Genomic DNA, 12294 nt, shown 5'->3' with positions numbered 1-12294 from the left:
GTGTGTGTGTGTGTGTGTGTGTGTGTGTGAGAGAGAGAGAGAGAGAGAGAGAGAGTGTATCATCAGACAGACGCTGGCTCTGTGCAGGGCAGGCAGACAGAATGCACTGTGTGTGTGTGTGTGTGTGTGTGTGTGTGTGTGTGTGTGTGTGTGTGTGTGTGTGTGTGTGTGTGTGTGTGTGTGTGTGTGTGTGTGTGTGTGTGTGTGTGTACATGCTCTCTGTGCATGCACACCATAATCAAGACGAGACATCTCTATATCTATATCTATTATTCATAAGTATGCACAATAGCCAGCATTGCCCACATTGTTTTATTATTGTTGTTGTACATACACCTACCTCGTGATGTGTGCTTGAGGCCGCCATCTTTCTTGCTTGCTTGCTGCTTCTACTGGTGGTTCTGGTGACAAGTGACAGTGACACTGATGTTAAGTACACTGGTGTGGTAGCCATGATGCACACAGTGCATGCATATAGAACCTATGATGCACACAGTGCATGCATATACAGTAGTAGCCATGATGCACACAGTTCATGCATATAGTAGCCATGATGCACACAGTTCATGCATATAGTAGCCATGATGCACACAGTTCATGCATATAGTAGCCATGATGCACACAGTTCATGCATATAGTAGCCATGATACACACAGTGCATGCATATAGTACCCATGATACACAGTGCATGCATATAGTAGCCATGATGGCTACTATATGCGGCAAATACCCTTTTGGTCAGAAATGTGGTTATTATCTAAATTAGTTTTTTTGTATTACTTAAACTCTGAAAGTGTGTACAAATGGAAACAAAAATGGACCCTTACAGGTCTGTAACTCTGAGAGTGTACAAATGGCACCAAATGGACCCTAACAGGTCTGTAACTCTGAGAGTGTACAAATGGAACCAAATGAACCCTTGCAGGTCTGTAACTGAGAGTGTTTCCCGTTAGACAGGCGACCCCCCCCCCCTTTTGTACATATGTTTTTTTATTCTTTCTCTATTACTTATGAAAGACTGGAGAATCGATTGTTGGGGTCATGTGATCAGTGACATACGGTCGGTGTACTCTTTGGCCCGCCCTCTAGGCTGCCTCATTCACCAGAATGGGGAATCTCACTTCCAGCCGAAACAGTGCGACTTGTAGTTTATAATGGCATATGGTTATATATCACATTTCACAACACATTGGACTTGGAGATAATAGAAATCAATTGGCTGAAAATGCTTTAACAAGTTTTTACTTTATATTCAAGTTGCACTGTTTCAGCTCAGTGGCGTACCCACCATAGAGGCAAGGCAGGCGGCCGCCTGCCCAACTAAAATCTCGCCACCCCTAGAAAATAAAGTAGGCTAAAAGACTGACAGACAGCGGCCGTCATTCACGCAGGCAGGCAGCCAATCACTACCGTATCCATTCAGCAGAGCGACCCTCGCCTATAGTGATGCAAATCATGTATGCCATTGTCTTCATGGGGTACTAGTAGTGCCAGGAGTGGGGGTCTGGGTCATCACCTGTACTCACCTGGCATAAAAAGTACACGTAGAAGTACAATGACAACCTCTCGCCTAAATAGTCTGTGTCTCCTAGCGTTTGAGAGAGATTTAACTGAAGGTCTGAACTACGATTCAGTTATAGATATTTTCAAGTGCAGCATGCCCCGTCGTCTCATGTTTTGAGACATCACTGTTTTCAAGCATGTACATGCTTGAAAACTATTTGATTTGGCTGTTATTGTTACTGTTGTAATCCAAATGTTGAAATTAGTCAATCATTTGTGCAGGACATCATGTTCGCCTTTTCTGTAATGCTGCTTTTTTTTTAAATAAAAATGCATACATTGATTATACTTATTATTGTTTTTATTAACGTTTTTCAGTTTTGTAGTCAGGTAGTGTTGTTGTGTTGTTAACTTGTTTCCCCCGAGATTTTCCCCCGAGTACCCCCCCCCCCATCTCGCCTGCCCTAAATGTAATTTCTGGGAACGCCACTGTTTCAGCTGGAAGTGAGATTCCCCATTCTAGTGAATGAGGCAGCCTAGAGGGGGCGGGCCAAAGAGTACACCGACCGTATGTCACTGATCACATGACCCAACAATCAATTCGCCAGTTTTAGGCGACAAGGGGGTGTGGAAATTTCTTATTTCCACACAACAGCTCTAAGGTATATTATTTATGACATGGTTTAATGTTGAAAATGAGTGGTATTTCCCTTTAACTCTGAAAGTGTGTACAAATGGAAACAAAAATGGACCCTTACAGGTCTGTAACTCTGAGAGTGTACAAATGGCACCAAATGGACCCTAACAGGTCTGTAACTCTGAGAGTGTACAAATGGAACCAAATGAACCCTTGCAGGTCTGTAACTGAGAGTGTTTCCCGTTAGACAGGCGACCCCCCCCCCCCTTTTGTACATATGTTTTTTTATTCTTTCTCTGCATTTTTTGTTTTTGTTTGTACTTATAGTGTTATTTTTTTCTGTATTATTGTGTTGATATTTTAACTGTTTGGTTGCTACTATATATGTCTATGAATTGAATACCAAGGACCCCAATGGAAACAAGACCGCAAGGACTTTTTGGGACGGACCTTTTAGACAAAGTATTATAAATGTAATTGTGCTGTTTACTTTGAGAGTGTACAAATGGATAAGAAAATCTGCACATCTATGAAATCTACATATCAAATAGTATATCAATTAAGTTGATTAAGATGCCATATCTGAGGAGTGTAAAAAATATTCTGTATATATTTCTAAATGTGTTACTACACACAACACAGAAAAGCAGCTCTCTGCATTTAGCAAGAACATATTATGTTAACTTTATACCAAAGGCTCTAATTCTCCAGTTTACGAACCAGAAGTAAACATGTCATATGTCTAAATAATGTGAATTCAATGCAGAGAACATTGTACAGTACAGTTAGTATACACTTAACAGACTCACCAGAAACTATCTGTGTTCCAGAGTGTTGCTCTCTCAAAGTCTCCCTGGTTAATGTTTCCCTACTAGTACTTCCTCTTCTTTTTTTCTTACTTTTGTTTTCAGACCTCCCCACATTCTCACACACATTACTCTTAAAGGGACAGGCTCCATCTGTAATTCAGTTCTCAAGGCAAATTCCACTACCCCAACTTTCACACTCGTTCACTCGGGGTTGTGTGTTCCCTTTTGTGTGTTGTGTGTAGTGTGTAGACCGGATGTGAGCACAGAACAGTAAATAGAAACCAGAAGCGAACAGCGTTTTACCATCACTTCGCAGTTGCCTCCATAGATATAGCCTCACCCAGTAGGGCCCCTACGGGGCATACCGCCCAGTAGGGCCCCTACGGGGCATACCGTGCAGTAGGGCCGCATGATTTGGGAACGTACTAGACTGCCCTAGCGTGTCTGATATCATGTCTAGACGGGCGGGTTCAAAATCTGCAGAGAAAAATTCCGCCGGATCCTATTGGTTCACCAATCTGTCCGTCAGCCCCCGCCCCGCGCCCGTCCTCCACCCCAATGTGTAGCATTGAGAGCCCTGATGTCACAACATTTGGACCGACGCCCACTGCACTCTGGTTGGTTAGGGAAATGAAACACTTCCTATACCCGGAACATCAACTGGTTGGTCCAGGCTTTTATTTTTTAGCAAAACTAAAAAATAAAAGTCTGGAGATCGAGGCTAGGAACGTACGGGACCGGTTGGCAAACCCCGCCCCCGACTGTCTTCACACGCAGTAGGGCCGGGCATGACTCACCATCTCCGGTTTACTTCCCGTATCTGCGTGACGTAGGTGGACGCTTTTGTTAGGAGGCAGGAAGCAGGTTGGAGTCTATTGATTCCAATGGAAGAGTGAACGTGAACACAGCTTCTGAACCATTCTTTAGCTCCATGGTCACTGAACTAAATATTGGACCCACAAGACACACAACATTTACAAGATTTTGATACTAAAATCGCTTATTTTAGAGACACAAATCAGGAGAAATCTGCTTTGTTATCGACCTTTCTCTATCCCAGCAACACACTCTCACGAGATTTGGGAAGATATCTGAAGAGTCCATCTGCAGTCTGACGGACGAGAGAGGGCTCTGTCAATATTAGCATCAGTATTCCGATTTTAACCTGCGGGCCGCATTAAGTGGAAGTGGGGCCCGGATGTGGCCCCCGGGCCACCAGTTGCCCATGTAAGCTATAGAGTGTTTGTTCAGTAACAGTGTTAAATAGCTCTATATTGTGATAGTAATCATTGCTATAGAGTGTTTGTTCAGTAACAGTGTTAAATAGCTCTATATTGTGATCGTAATCATTACTATAGAGTGTTTGTTCAGTAACAGTGTTAAATAGCTCTATATTGTGATAGTAATCATTGCTATAGAGTGTTTGTTCAGTAACAGTGTTAAATAGCTCTATATTGTGATAGTAATCATTGCTATAGAGTGTTTGTTCAGTAACAGTGTTAAATAGCTTACAGGTGTAAAACAGTGGGTGAAATTAGTTTTTGTGCAACAAGCTCCATCGTTTTGTTATTTCCATAAAAAAAAAGAAAGGGAAGAAGAAGAAGAGGAAGGGGGGCAAGGAGAAGAGAGGGAGAGAGATCAACAAAAAACAAAATTATCTACATATTTACATATAGTACTGTATATCTATACGGTGCGGTAAGTACCTGAGGTAAGACATAAAGGTGCATGAGCATAGCAGCAGATGTACATGATATGTTAGGGACGTTAGATAAGATGCGAGAAGAAAAAAAAAACAGTGCGTTCATGGGATGCAAAATGTCAGTGTGTGTTGACCGCATAATCCACATAAGGTAACAGACACTGGTATATTCCACAGGTAGGTCCAAGAGGAAGAGCAAAAGTCCAAGACCAGCCTGACGACAGAAGGTGGTCATGCTTTGTTCAGCAGTCTGACGGCAGCCGGGTGGAAGCTGTTCATAAACCTGGTAATGCTGCTCTTGATACTGCGGTAAGGCCTCCTTGCCCGGCCGCGGTCGTTGTAGGGGTTTGAACAGTTTTGGGTTGGTGCTTGTCCTTGATGATGCGCTGGGCTTTGAGTACACACCTCTTTTTTTTGTACAGTTCCTAAATGTCAATGAATGCCATGATGACAAGACATGCAGTACAGCATTGGTTCTCAAAGTGGGGCCCTTGGGGGGGGAGTTCCAGGGGGTCCCCAGCAAAATGTGTTAAAATAGCATCACAATAATCTTAACCTTTTATACTTTGGTTATTCAAAAATAACAGATATTCAAGCTCATAGCGCGGCAGATCCGCTATTTTTGAAAAATCTTGAAAATTTGTGCAATTGAATATATATATATATATATATATATTATTTTTTTTAAGCGAACATTTGTAACTCAAATCTTTGCTTCTGGGGGTCCCTGGAACAACATATTTGAGAGGGGGGTTCACAGCCAAATACATATCATTTTGGGGGGTCCCCTTGGCATGAAGTTTGAGAACCACTTCAGTACAGCAGCCAGCCTATATGGTCATGCCATTCCCATCCGCACGGGGCCGCTATACTGCACCTGCAACGCTGGTCTCCCTACCGGGATGCGTTTCCGTCCGTTTCCAAGGATACCGGAGTTAGCTTGCTAGCGGGTCGTCCAGTGCCATTTAGGTAAGTGGAGGACTTGACAGCCAAAACGACTATTGATGATTACAATAAAAAGAGCCGTGGACTACAAACACGCGTTGCCCCTGAATAAATGAGCCCGTGTCCCGCGTCGATCGGCCATTCGCTTGGCAGACACGATTTGTGGAGCTACACAGTGCTACAGGGGGGCTTTAACTAGCCATGGTTGGTTCACATGACGCTCGTCTGTCACAAGCGTCATGGCGCTACTTGTTCCTGGTTTTTGAAATGTTTACATTTACAACCCGTACATCTACATAAACGGTCAGATTTCAAATATAAAGTGCTGACCCCACGGCCATGGATGTAACAAGTTAAAACGCCTAGGTCTAAGTACCCGTATCTTCCGTATTGTTCAATAAAAAAGCATTTTAATCTGGTCGGTGGCCATTTTCGAATGTTCTCCAATATGCTTTCAACTACGCGACTCTATCGGTTGGGAGCTGTACTGCACTCTGATACATTATAACTCTATGAAGAAATGGCCGTTGTTCGGAGTAAAAGGGTTTTTTATTGAACAATACGGAAGATACGGGTACTTAGACCCGGGCGTTTTAACTTGTTACATCCATGGCCGTGGGGTCAGCACTTTATATTTGAAATCTGAGCGTTTATGTTGATGTACGGGTTGTAAATGTAGAAATTTCAAAAACCAGGAACAAGTTGCGCCATTACTGTCATGATATGACAGTCATGTTTCAGGGCTAGGGCTTTACCTAGCATGCTAATGCTACGTTGCTACTAACGTCAGATTAATGGTAAACTCTCATGTACTGTAATGCGATTTATGTCTGCTAACTCGGTGGTTCTCAACGTGGGGTCCGGGGACCCCCCCCTCCCTCCCCCAGAGGTTCCAGGGGTTCCCCTAGCCAAATGAGTTAATAATATAGCTTTGAAATCAGTTAACCACTTTAAACCTATACTGTATTCAGTGGTGTAACTAAGTACATTTACTCAAGTACTGAAAGTACAATTTTGAGGTACTTTTACTTTACTGGAGTATTTCCAATTGTCTATACTTTTACTTCTACCCCACTACATCAGAGGCAAATATTGTACTTTTTACTCCACTACAATTATTTGAAAACTTTAGTTACTAGTTATAACTTATAAGTATAACATTAACCACTTTAGCCCTATTTTATACCTAGGCTATTTGAAAATAGCCGATCTACAAGCTCACAACGCGTTGCATCGTGACTCGTTGTGAGCTTGTAGATCTGCTATATATATTTTTTTACTACTTTTACTTTTGGTACTTTAAGTACATTTTGATTCCAATACTTTTGTACTTTTACTCAAGTAAATTTAGAATTCCAGACTTTTACTTTTAACAGCTGAGTACTTCTACATTGCAGTTGATACTTTTACTTATAAAGTGAAACATTTGAGGTTTTAACAACACAAGTCTCGTATGGGGGGTTCCTGGCACAACATATTTTCAGATGGGGGGTCACTACATTTTAATTTGGGGGTTCCTTGACATGAAAAAGTTTGAGAACCACTGGGAGTTATGTTGTGTTTGGCAATCAGCCAACATTTTCAATTAAAGTTATCTAATTAACACTTTAGTTACCTCATGTTACATTTGTGCCTGACCTGACCTGACCTTAACCTTTCTCATCCATATTCCTTTTGTTCCAGGCAAAATGTCATTCTTATTTGACTGGATCTACAGGGGCTTTAGTGGTATTTTACAGTTCTTAGGTAAGCACTGTTGTCTGGCAAATCACACTAGAAAACCTAGATCTTAGCCATGATATGAACGTGTGTTTCTCAAAGCCTGAGGTTCCAGGGGGCAAAACAAAACACAGCAAAACAAGTTAATATAGCCTAGCAGCATCAACACAGTATGACCATTGTAACCCTATATACTTTGGCTATTTGTACATTTTAAAAAGCTAATTTCTTCCTTTTCCTTTATTTATTCAGGGAAGCCCATTGAGAGCAAGCTCTCTTTTTCAAGGACGCCCTGATAACGGCATATAAAACATACATAATGAAAAACAATAACAAACATTTGAATCATATTACAATCATCACAGATGCAAATAAATGTAGTGTTACATGAAACGGGTGCAGTTACTATGTAATGTGTCCTCAAGAAGTACCCTAAATGTCTCTATTGAGACCAATCGCCCATAACGCTTGTACTGTAGATCTTCTATTTTCAAAAGAAATCTTTAAGGAATCTGAGAAATGTGGAATTTGAAACATTTTAACATCACTAATCTTGTATGGGGGTCCCTGGCACAAACTATTTTCAGATAGGGGCTGATGGCCGAATACATGTTAAAGGGATAGTTCACCCAAAAAAAATCTTTTTTCACCCCATGGAGACTTGAATTTACGGATATTTCTTTAGTTTTGTCTCATTCCTAAGCCAATAATTTGATGACCAGCGGACCGGTAGGCAGCAGTTCTGGTAGGAGACACAAAGGAGACTCTTGTGTCTCCTACCGGAACCGCTGCCGGTCACAAATTATTCGCATAGGAATGCGACAAAAACAAAAAAATATCCACGAATTCAAGTCTCCATGGGGTGATTAATCGATAGAAAAAAAGTCATTTTGGGGGTGAACTATCTCTTTAATTTGGGGCTCCTCCTTGACCATGACCGCTGCTGTAAACCCTGCTTTAGTTTGTAAGAAGAACACGTTTTTGTGAAATCACCATTCAGGTCTATACAAAAAGTCTGGGAAGCTGGTTTTCCTGGGCCTGGACAACGCTGGCAAAACCACACTCTTACACATGTTGAAAGACGACAGACTGGGACAACATGTACCCACACTACATCCAAGTAAGGAGCTTCAAGTAGGGCTGTGTCACCGTTACACATTTAAAGGGACACTTCACCCAAAAAAAAACTTTGTTTCAATGGATTAGTCACCCCATGGAGACTTGAATTCATGGATTTTTTTTAGTTCTTGTCTCATTCCTAAGACAATAATTTGATGACCAGCGGACCGGTAGGCAGCGGTTCCGGTAGGAGACACAACGGACTCGTTGTGTCTCCTACCGGAACCGCTGCCGGTCATCAAATTATTGTCTTAGGAATGAGACAAAAAGAAAAAAATATCCATGAATTCAAGTCTCCATGGGGTGACTAATCCATTGAAACAAAGTTTTATTTGGGTGAAGTGTCCCTTAAGTTGACGATTAATTGTCACTAAAATAATTGCGATTAACGATTTGATTGCGTGTTTGGCATTGGAACATATGAACAAAATAAAAAAAATCTGTTTGCCTTTTGATAGAAAATACGAAAAAATGTGGGTGAACTATTCCTTTTAAAGGAATTTATTTGAAGTGAGCTCCATTCACTCACTACGTTCTACCTTTTCTTTGGCTTGGAAGCTTCTGAAGAGCTGACAATTGCCGGGATGACCTTCACCACGTTTGACTTGGGGGGCCATGTACAAGGTGAGACCTTCTTTGCTGTATACAGTTTGTCCGTTTATTTAGTCTGTCTGTCACGACGCACCCATTATTAACCCATTAAGACCGGGAACGCATCTGTGTCACGTTAAGATTTCTTTGGTTATTCAAAAATAGCAGATTTCATAGCGCTATGAGCTTGTAGATCTGCTGTTTTTGAATGAAACGAGTGAAAATCTTTGAATATATATATATATATATATATATATATATATATATATATATATATATATATATATATATATACATTTCAAACAACTCAAATCTTTGCTTCTGGGGGTCCCTAGAGCAACATATTTTGAGAGGGGGGCAAATGCATATCATTTTGGGTGGTCCTTCATATGAAAAAGTTTGAGAACCACTGATATTATAGCAACATAAGTTAAAAAAAAAAAAAAAGACATTTGTAGAATCCCCAGAAGCAAAGATTTGAGTTAAAAATGTTTGCTTTAAAAAATATATATAGATTTGCTCAACATTTTCGAGATTAAAAAAAATATATATAGCAGATCTACGAGCTTGTAGATCGGCTATTTTTGAATAGCCAATGTATAAAATAATGGTTTAAGTGGTTACACAGTATGCGTTCCCGGTTTTAATGGGTCAATGTGTTTCTCCCTATATGTTTGCAGCAAGAAGAGTTTGGAAGAACTACCTGCCAGCTGTGAATGCAGTCGTCTTTCTCGTAGACTGCGCAGATCACGACAGACTCTCCGAGGCCAAGGTTGAACTTGATGTAAGGTTTCAACTCACCCAAAAACCTACGTACGCCTCTGCCTCACGGAGCAGGTGCCCATTTCACACAGTAGTAATTCCTCTGGAATGGAAAGTTCTACAATTAATCAAACTAATTTAATAAAAAATAGTCGATTTGGGGGGGGGGGCACAGTTTGTTCTTTATTCTTTCAAAATAAATAGTGGAAACAGCAGATATTTTTGTGCGACAACGTTGTACGACAAAATATAAAATAAAGTGGTAACTCAGACTACAGTTTTTTCTCGTACATTCCCACACGGCATGTATAAATTGATGTATAAACAATTATTCAAATTATTAAAAAAAAAAATTGTTCTGAATTGTTCAATTAATTAATCGAAAAAGTAAATGATACAATAATTGGTAGTCGCATCCCAACATTCTACTAAGCTCCACATCTTTCTTACTCTCCTGGTTCCCTAGGCTCTACTAATGGACGAGACCATTGCCAACGTGCCCGTGTTGGTGTTGGGGAACAAGATCGACCGGCCTGAGGCCGTCAGTGAAGGGGGGCTGAGAGGAGCTTTCGCTCTCGATGGTCAGGTCACTGGAAAGGTAAAAACCTACCGTATCTCTAATAGGAGCTAAGAACAGTGAAAGAGAGCTGTTGGAGAATACACTCTTCCTCTTTTTTTCTCTTGTAAATTTTATTTTTATTTTTTTCATACCAGTAACCAGTGTTGCCAGATTCTGTGAGAGAAACAAGCAACCAGGTCTAGGAAAACCAGCCCAAAAGAAAGCGACTATGGGCCACATGAGCACTTTAACACATTAACCGCCAAGAACGTAGTCCTACGGTCCGTTAAATCCAACTGTTAAGCGCCGAGACCGTAGCCCTACGGTCCACGGTCTTTTCGCGCTATTCACTTCCGGGTTCACTTTCGGAATTTTTTTGATCCACTTCCGTTTCCGGTTTGATGACCGGAAATAGAATTATTTGGGATCCGGTTTTGACGATCACGCCCGCTCCCATTCTACAGACGAAACTGAAACTCAATTCTCTTCCTGTAGTTTTTTCTCCTCGCATTTCACTGTTTAACGTAATCCGCTCTAACTACAACATGGATGCCCCGTTTGACACGCGATCTTCACTGGGAGATACAGGGAGATCTCGCGGATGTAAACAGACCGTGTAGAGCTCAATCTTAAGGATTTTAACAAGATCTATGGCGACATGAAAAAAACAAAAAAACAACAAAAACACCTTGGCACTGGTGAGTACATTATGAGATTAACCTCTGGTGGTCGATGTGTTAACATATACATCAGCTATTTGAAAATCTTGTAGATCGGCTATTTTCAAATACAATCTTGCAGGGTAAATTATAATAAGCAGATCTGGCAACCCTGCCAGTAACGTGTAAGTGTGTATATCTGTCTTGTCTCTTATATGTCATCATGAACGAGTGCCGCGCTATGAGCTTGTAGATCTGCTATTTTTGAAAAACCTTTGAAAAAGTGTGCATATCTTTGAATATTTATTTTTTTTTTAAGCGAAAATGTACTGATATCTTTGCTTCTGGCGGTCCCTGGCACAAAACATTTTCAAATGGGGGTCCACGGCCAAATGTATATGACATGAAAAAGGTTGAAAACCACTGCTTTATGAGACTTCCAGTTTAGTAGACCTTGTATTGTGAATTTGTACTTCCATGTACTGTTGTTCTCACGTCTTACTAAATAAAGTACCTCAATCAATCAATCAATCCATGGGTTGGAGGGATACATGAAGAGGGGGGGCACCTAAACAGGGCCCAATTTTCGGTTCTGAGAACCTTATCTGAAACCCGGTATGGAAACTAATCCAGAACCCGTGGCCGTGAAACACGTGGCACAGTTCCCTTAGTTCTTATAGTGGAAAAGAGCCTTTACGTTGTTTTGTTTCTCATTATGCTTGATGTCCTGTCTGTAGGGCAACGTGTCGGCGAAGGACCTGAACAGCCGACCACTGGAAGTGTTCATGTGCAGCGTGTTGAAGAGACAGGGTTACGGGGAAGGCTTCCGGTGGCTGTCACAGTACATCGACTGACAGCCCGGGAAGACACCTCTCACCTGAAGAAATGTGGGCACAGTGGGATAGATCTTTATTTTTTCTTATTTTCCCCCTTTTCTCCCAGTTTAGTGACCGGCTTCGAATGCTATCAATGCACTGAATGGGACGTCATCACGTGTTATCGAAGTAGGCGACATGCTCACCTACCCACGTTTTATCAGACCATTCATTGGGCGTAAACGGTATATACTGACCTACCCGGAGGCAGAGCAGTCCCCACAACTTGATTTACGGTTCTGTGCCTATCGGTACATAACTCGGACGGCGCTGAGTAGGCTCAAGCGAACATCACAACGTTCGGCACACGGCAACTCGCTCGCTTTAGCTCGCTCGGTGGCTCCAGTTCACTTGAGACTGCGCGCCTCCGTCATGGTCCGAAACTTAACTTTATGCAAGTCATCTCCGTCGGTA

The 12294-nt window shown here is 41.5% G+C and overlaps 2 protein-coding genes across 2 annotated transcripts in view; one reads left to right on the top strand and one right to left on the bottom strand.

The window, feature by feature from the left end:
- The window catches only part of LOC308104768 (caspase-3-like), a 9549-nt gene extending 6554 nt beyond the window's left edge, over positions 1-2995 (bottom strand). The window contains exons 1-2 of the mRNA XM_080455290.1: positions 2950-2995; positions 341-401 (exon numbers count right to left, since the gene is read on the bottom strand). Coding sequence (XP_080311416.1) covers positions 341-367 — 27 coding nt within the window. The 5' untranslated portion in view covers positions 368-401; positions 2950-2995. The remainder of the gene's footprint in view (positions 1-340; positions 402-2949) is intronic.
- Positions 2996-5539: 2544 nt separating this feature from the next.
- sar1aa (secretion associated, Ras related GTPase 1Aa) lies at positions 5540-12037 on the top strand. The gene is made up of 7 exons (XM_080455908.1): positions 5540-5620; positions 7280-7342; positions 8316-8435; positions 8993-9058; positions 9706-9809; positions 10254-10385; positions 11743-12037. Exons 2-7 carry the CDS (start codon positions 7285-7287, stop codon positions 11857-11859), a joined length of 597 nt encoding a protein of 198 aa, XP_080312034.1. The 5' UTR covers positions 5540-5620; positions 7280-7284; the 3' UTR covers positions 11860-12037.
- Positions 12038-12294: the final 257 nt, after the last annotated feature.

The sequence above is a fragment of the Gymnoscopelus braueri genome (genome assembly GCF_963280865.1).
Source record: "Gymnoscopelus braueri genome assembly, chromosome: 17".
Classification (NCBI taxonomy): domain Eukaryota; kingdom Metazoa; phylum Chordata; class Actinopteri; order Myctophiformes; family Myctophidae; genus Gymnoscopelus; species Gymnoscopelus braueri.
This window is presented reverse-complemented; position numbering and strand designations above follow the sequence as displayed.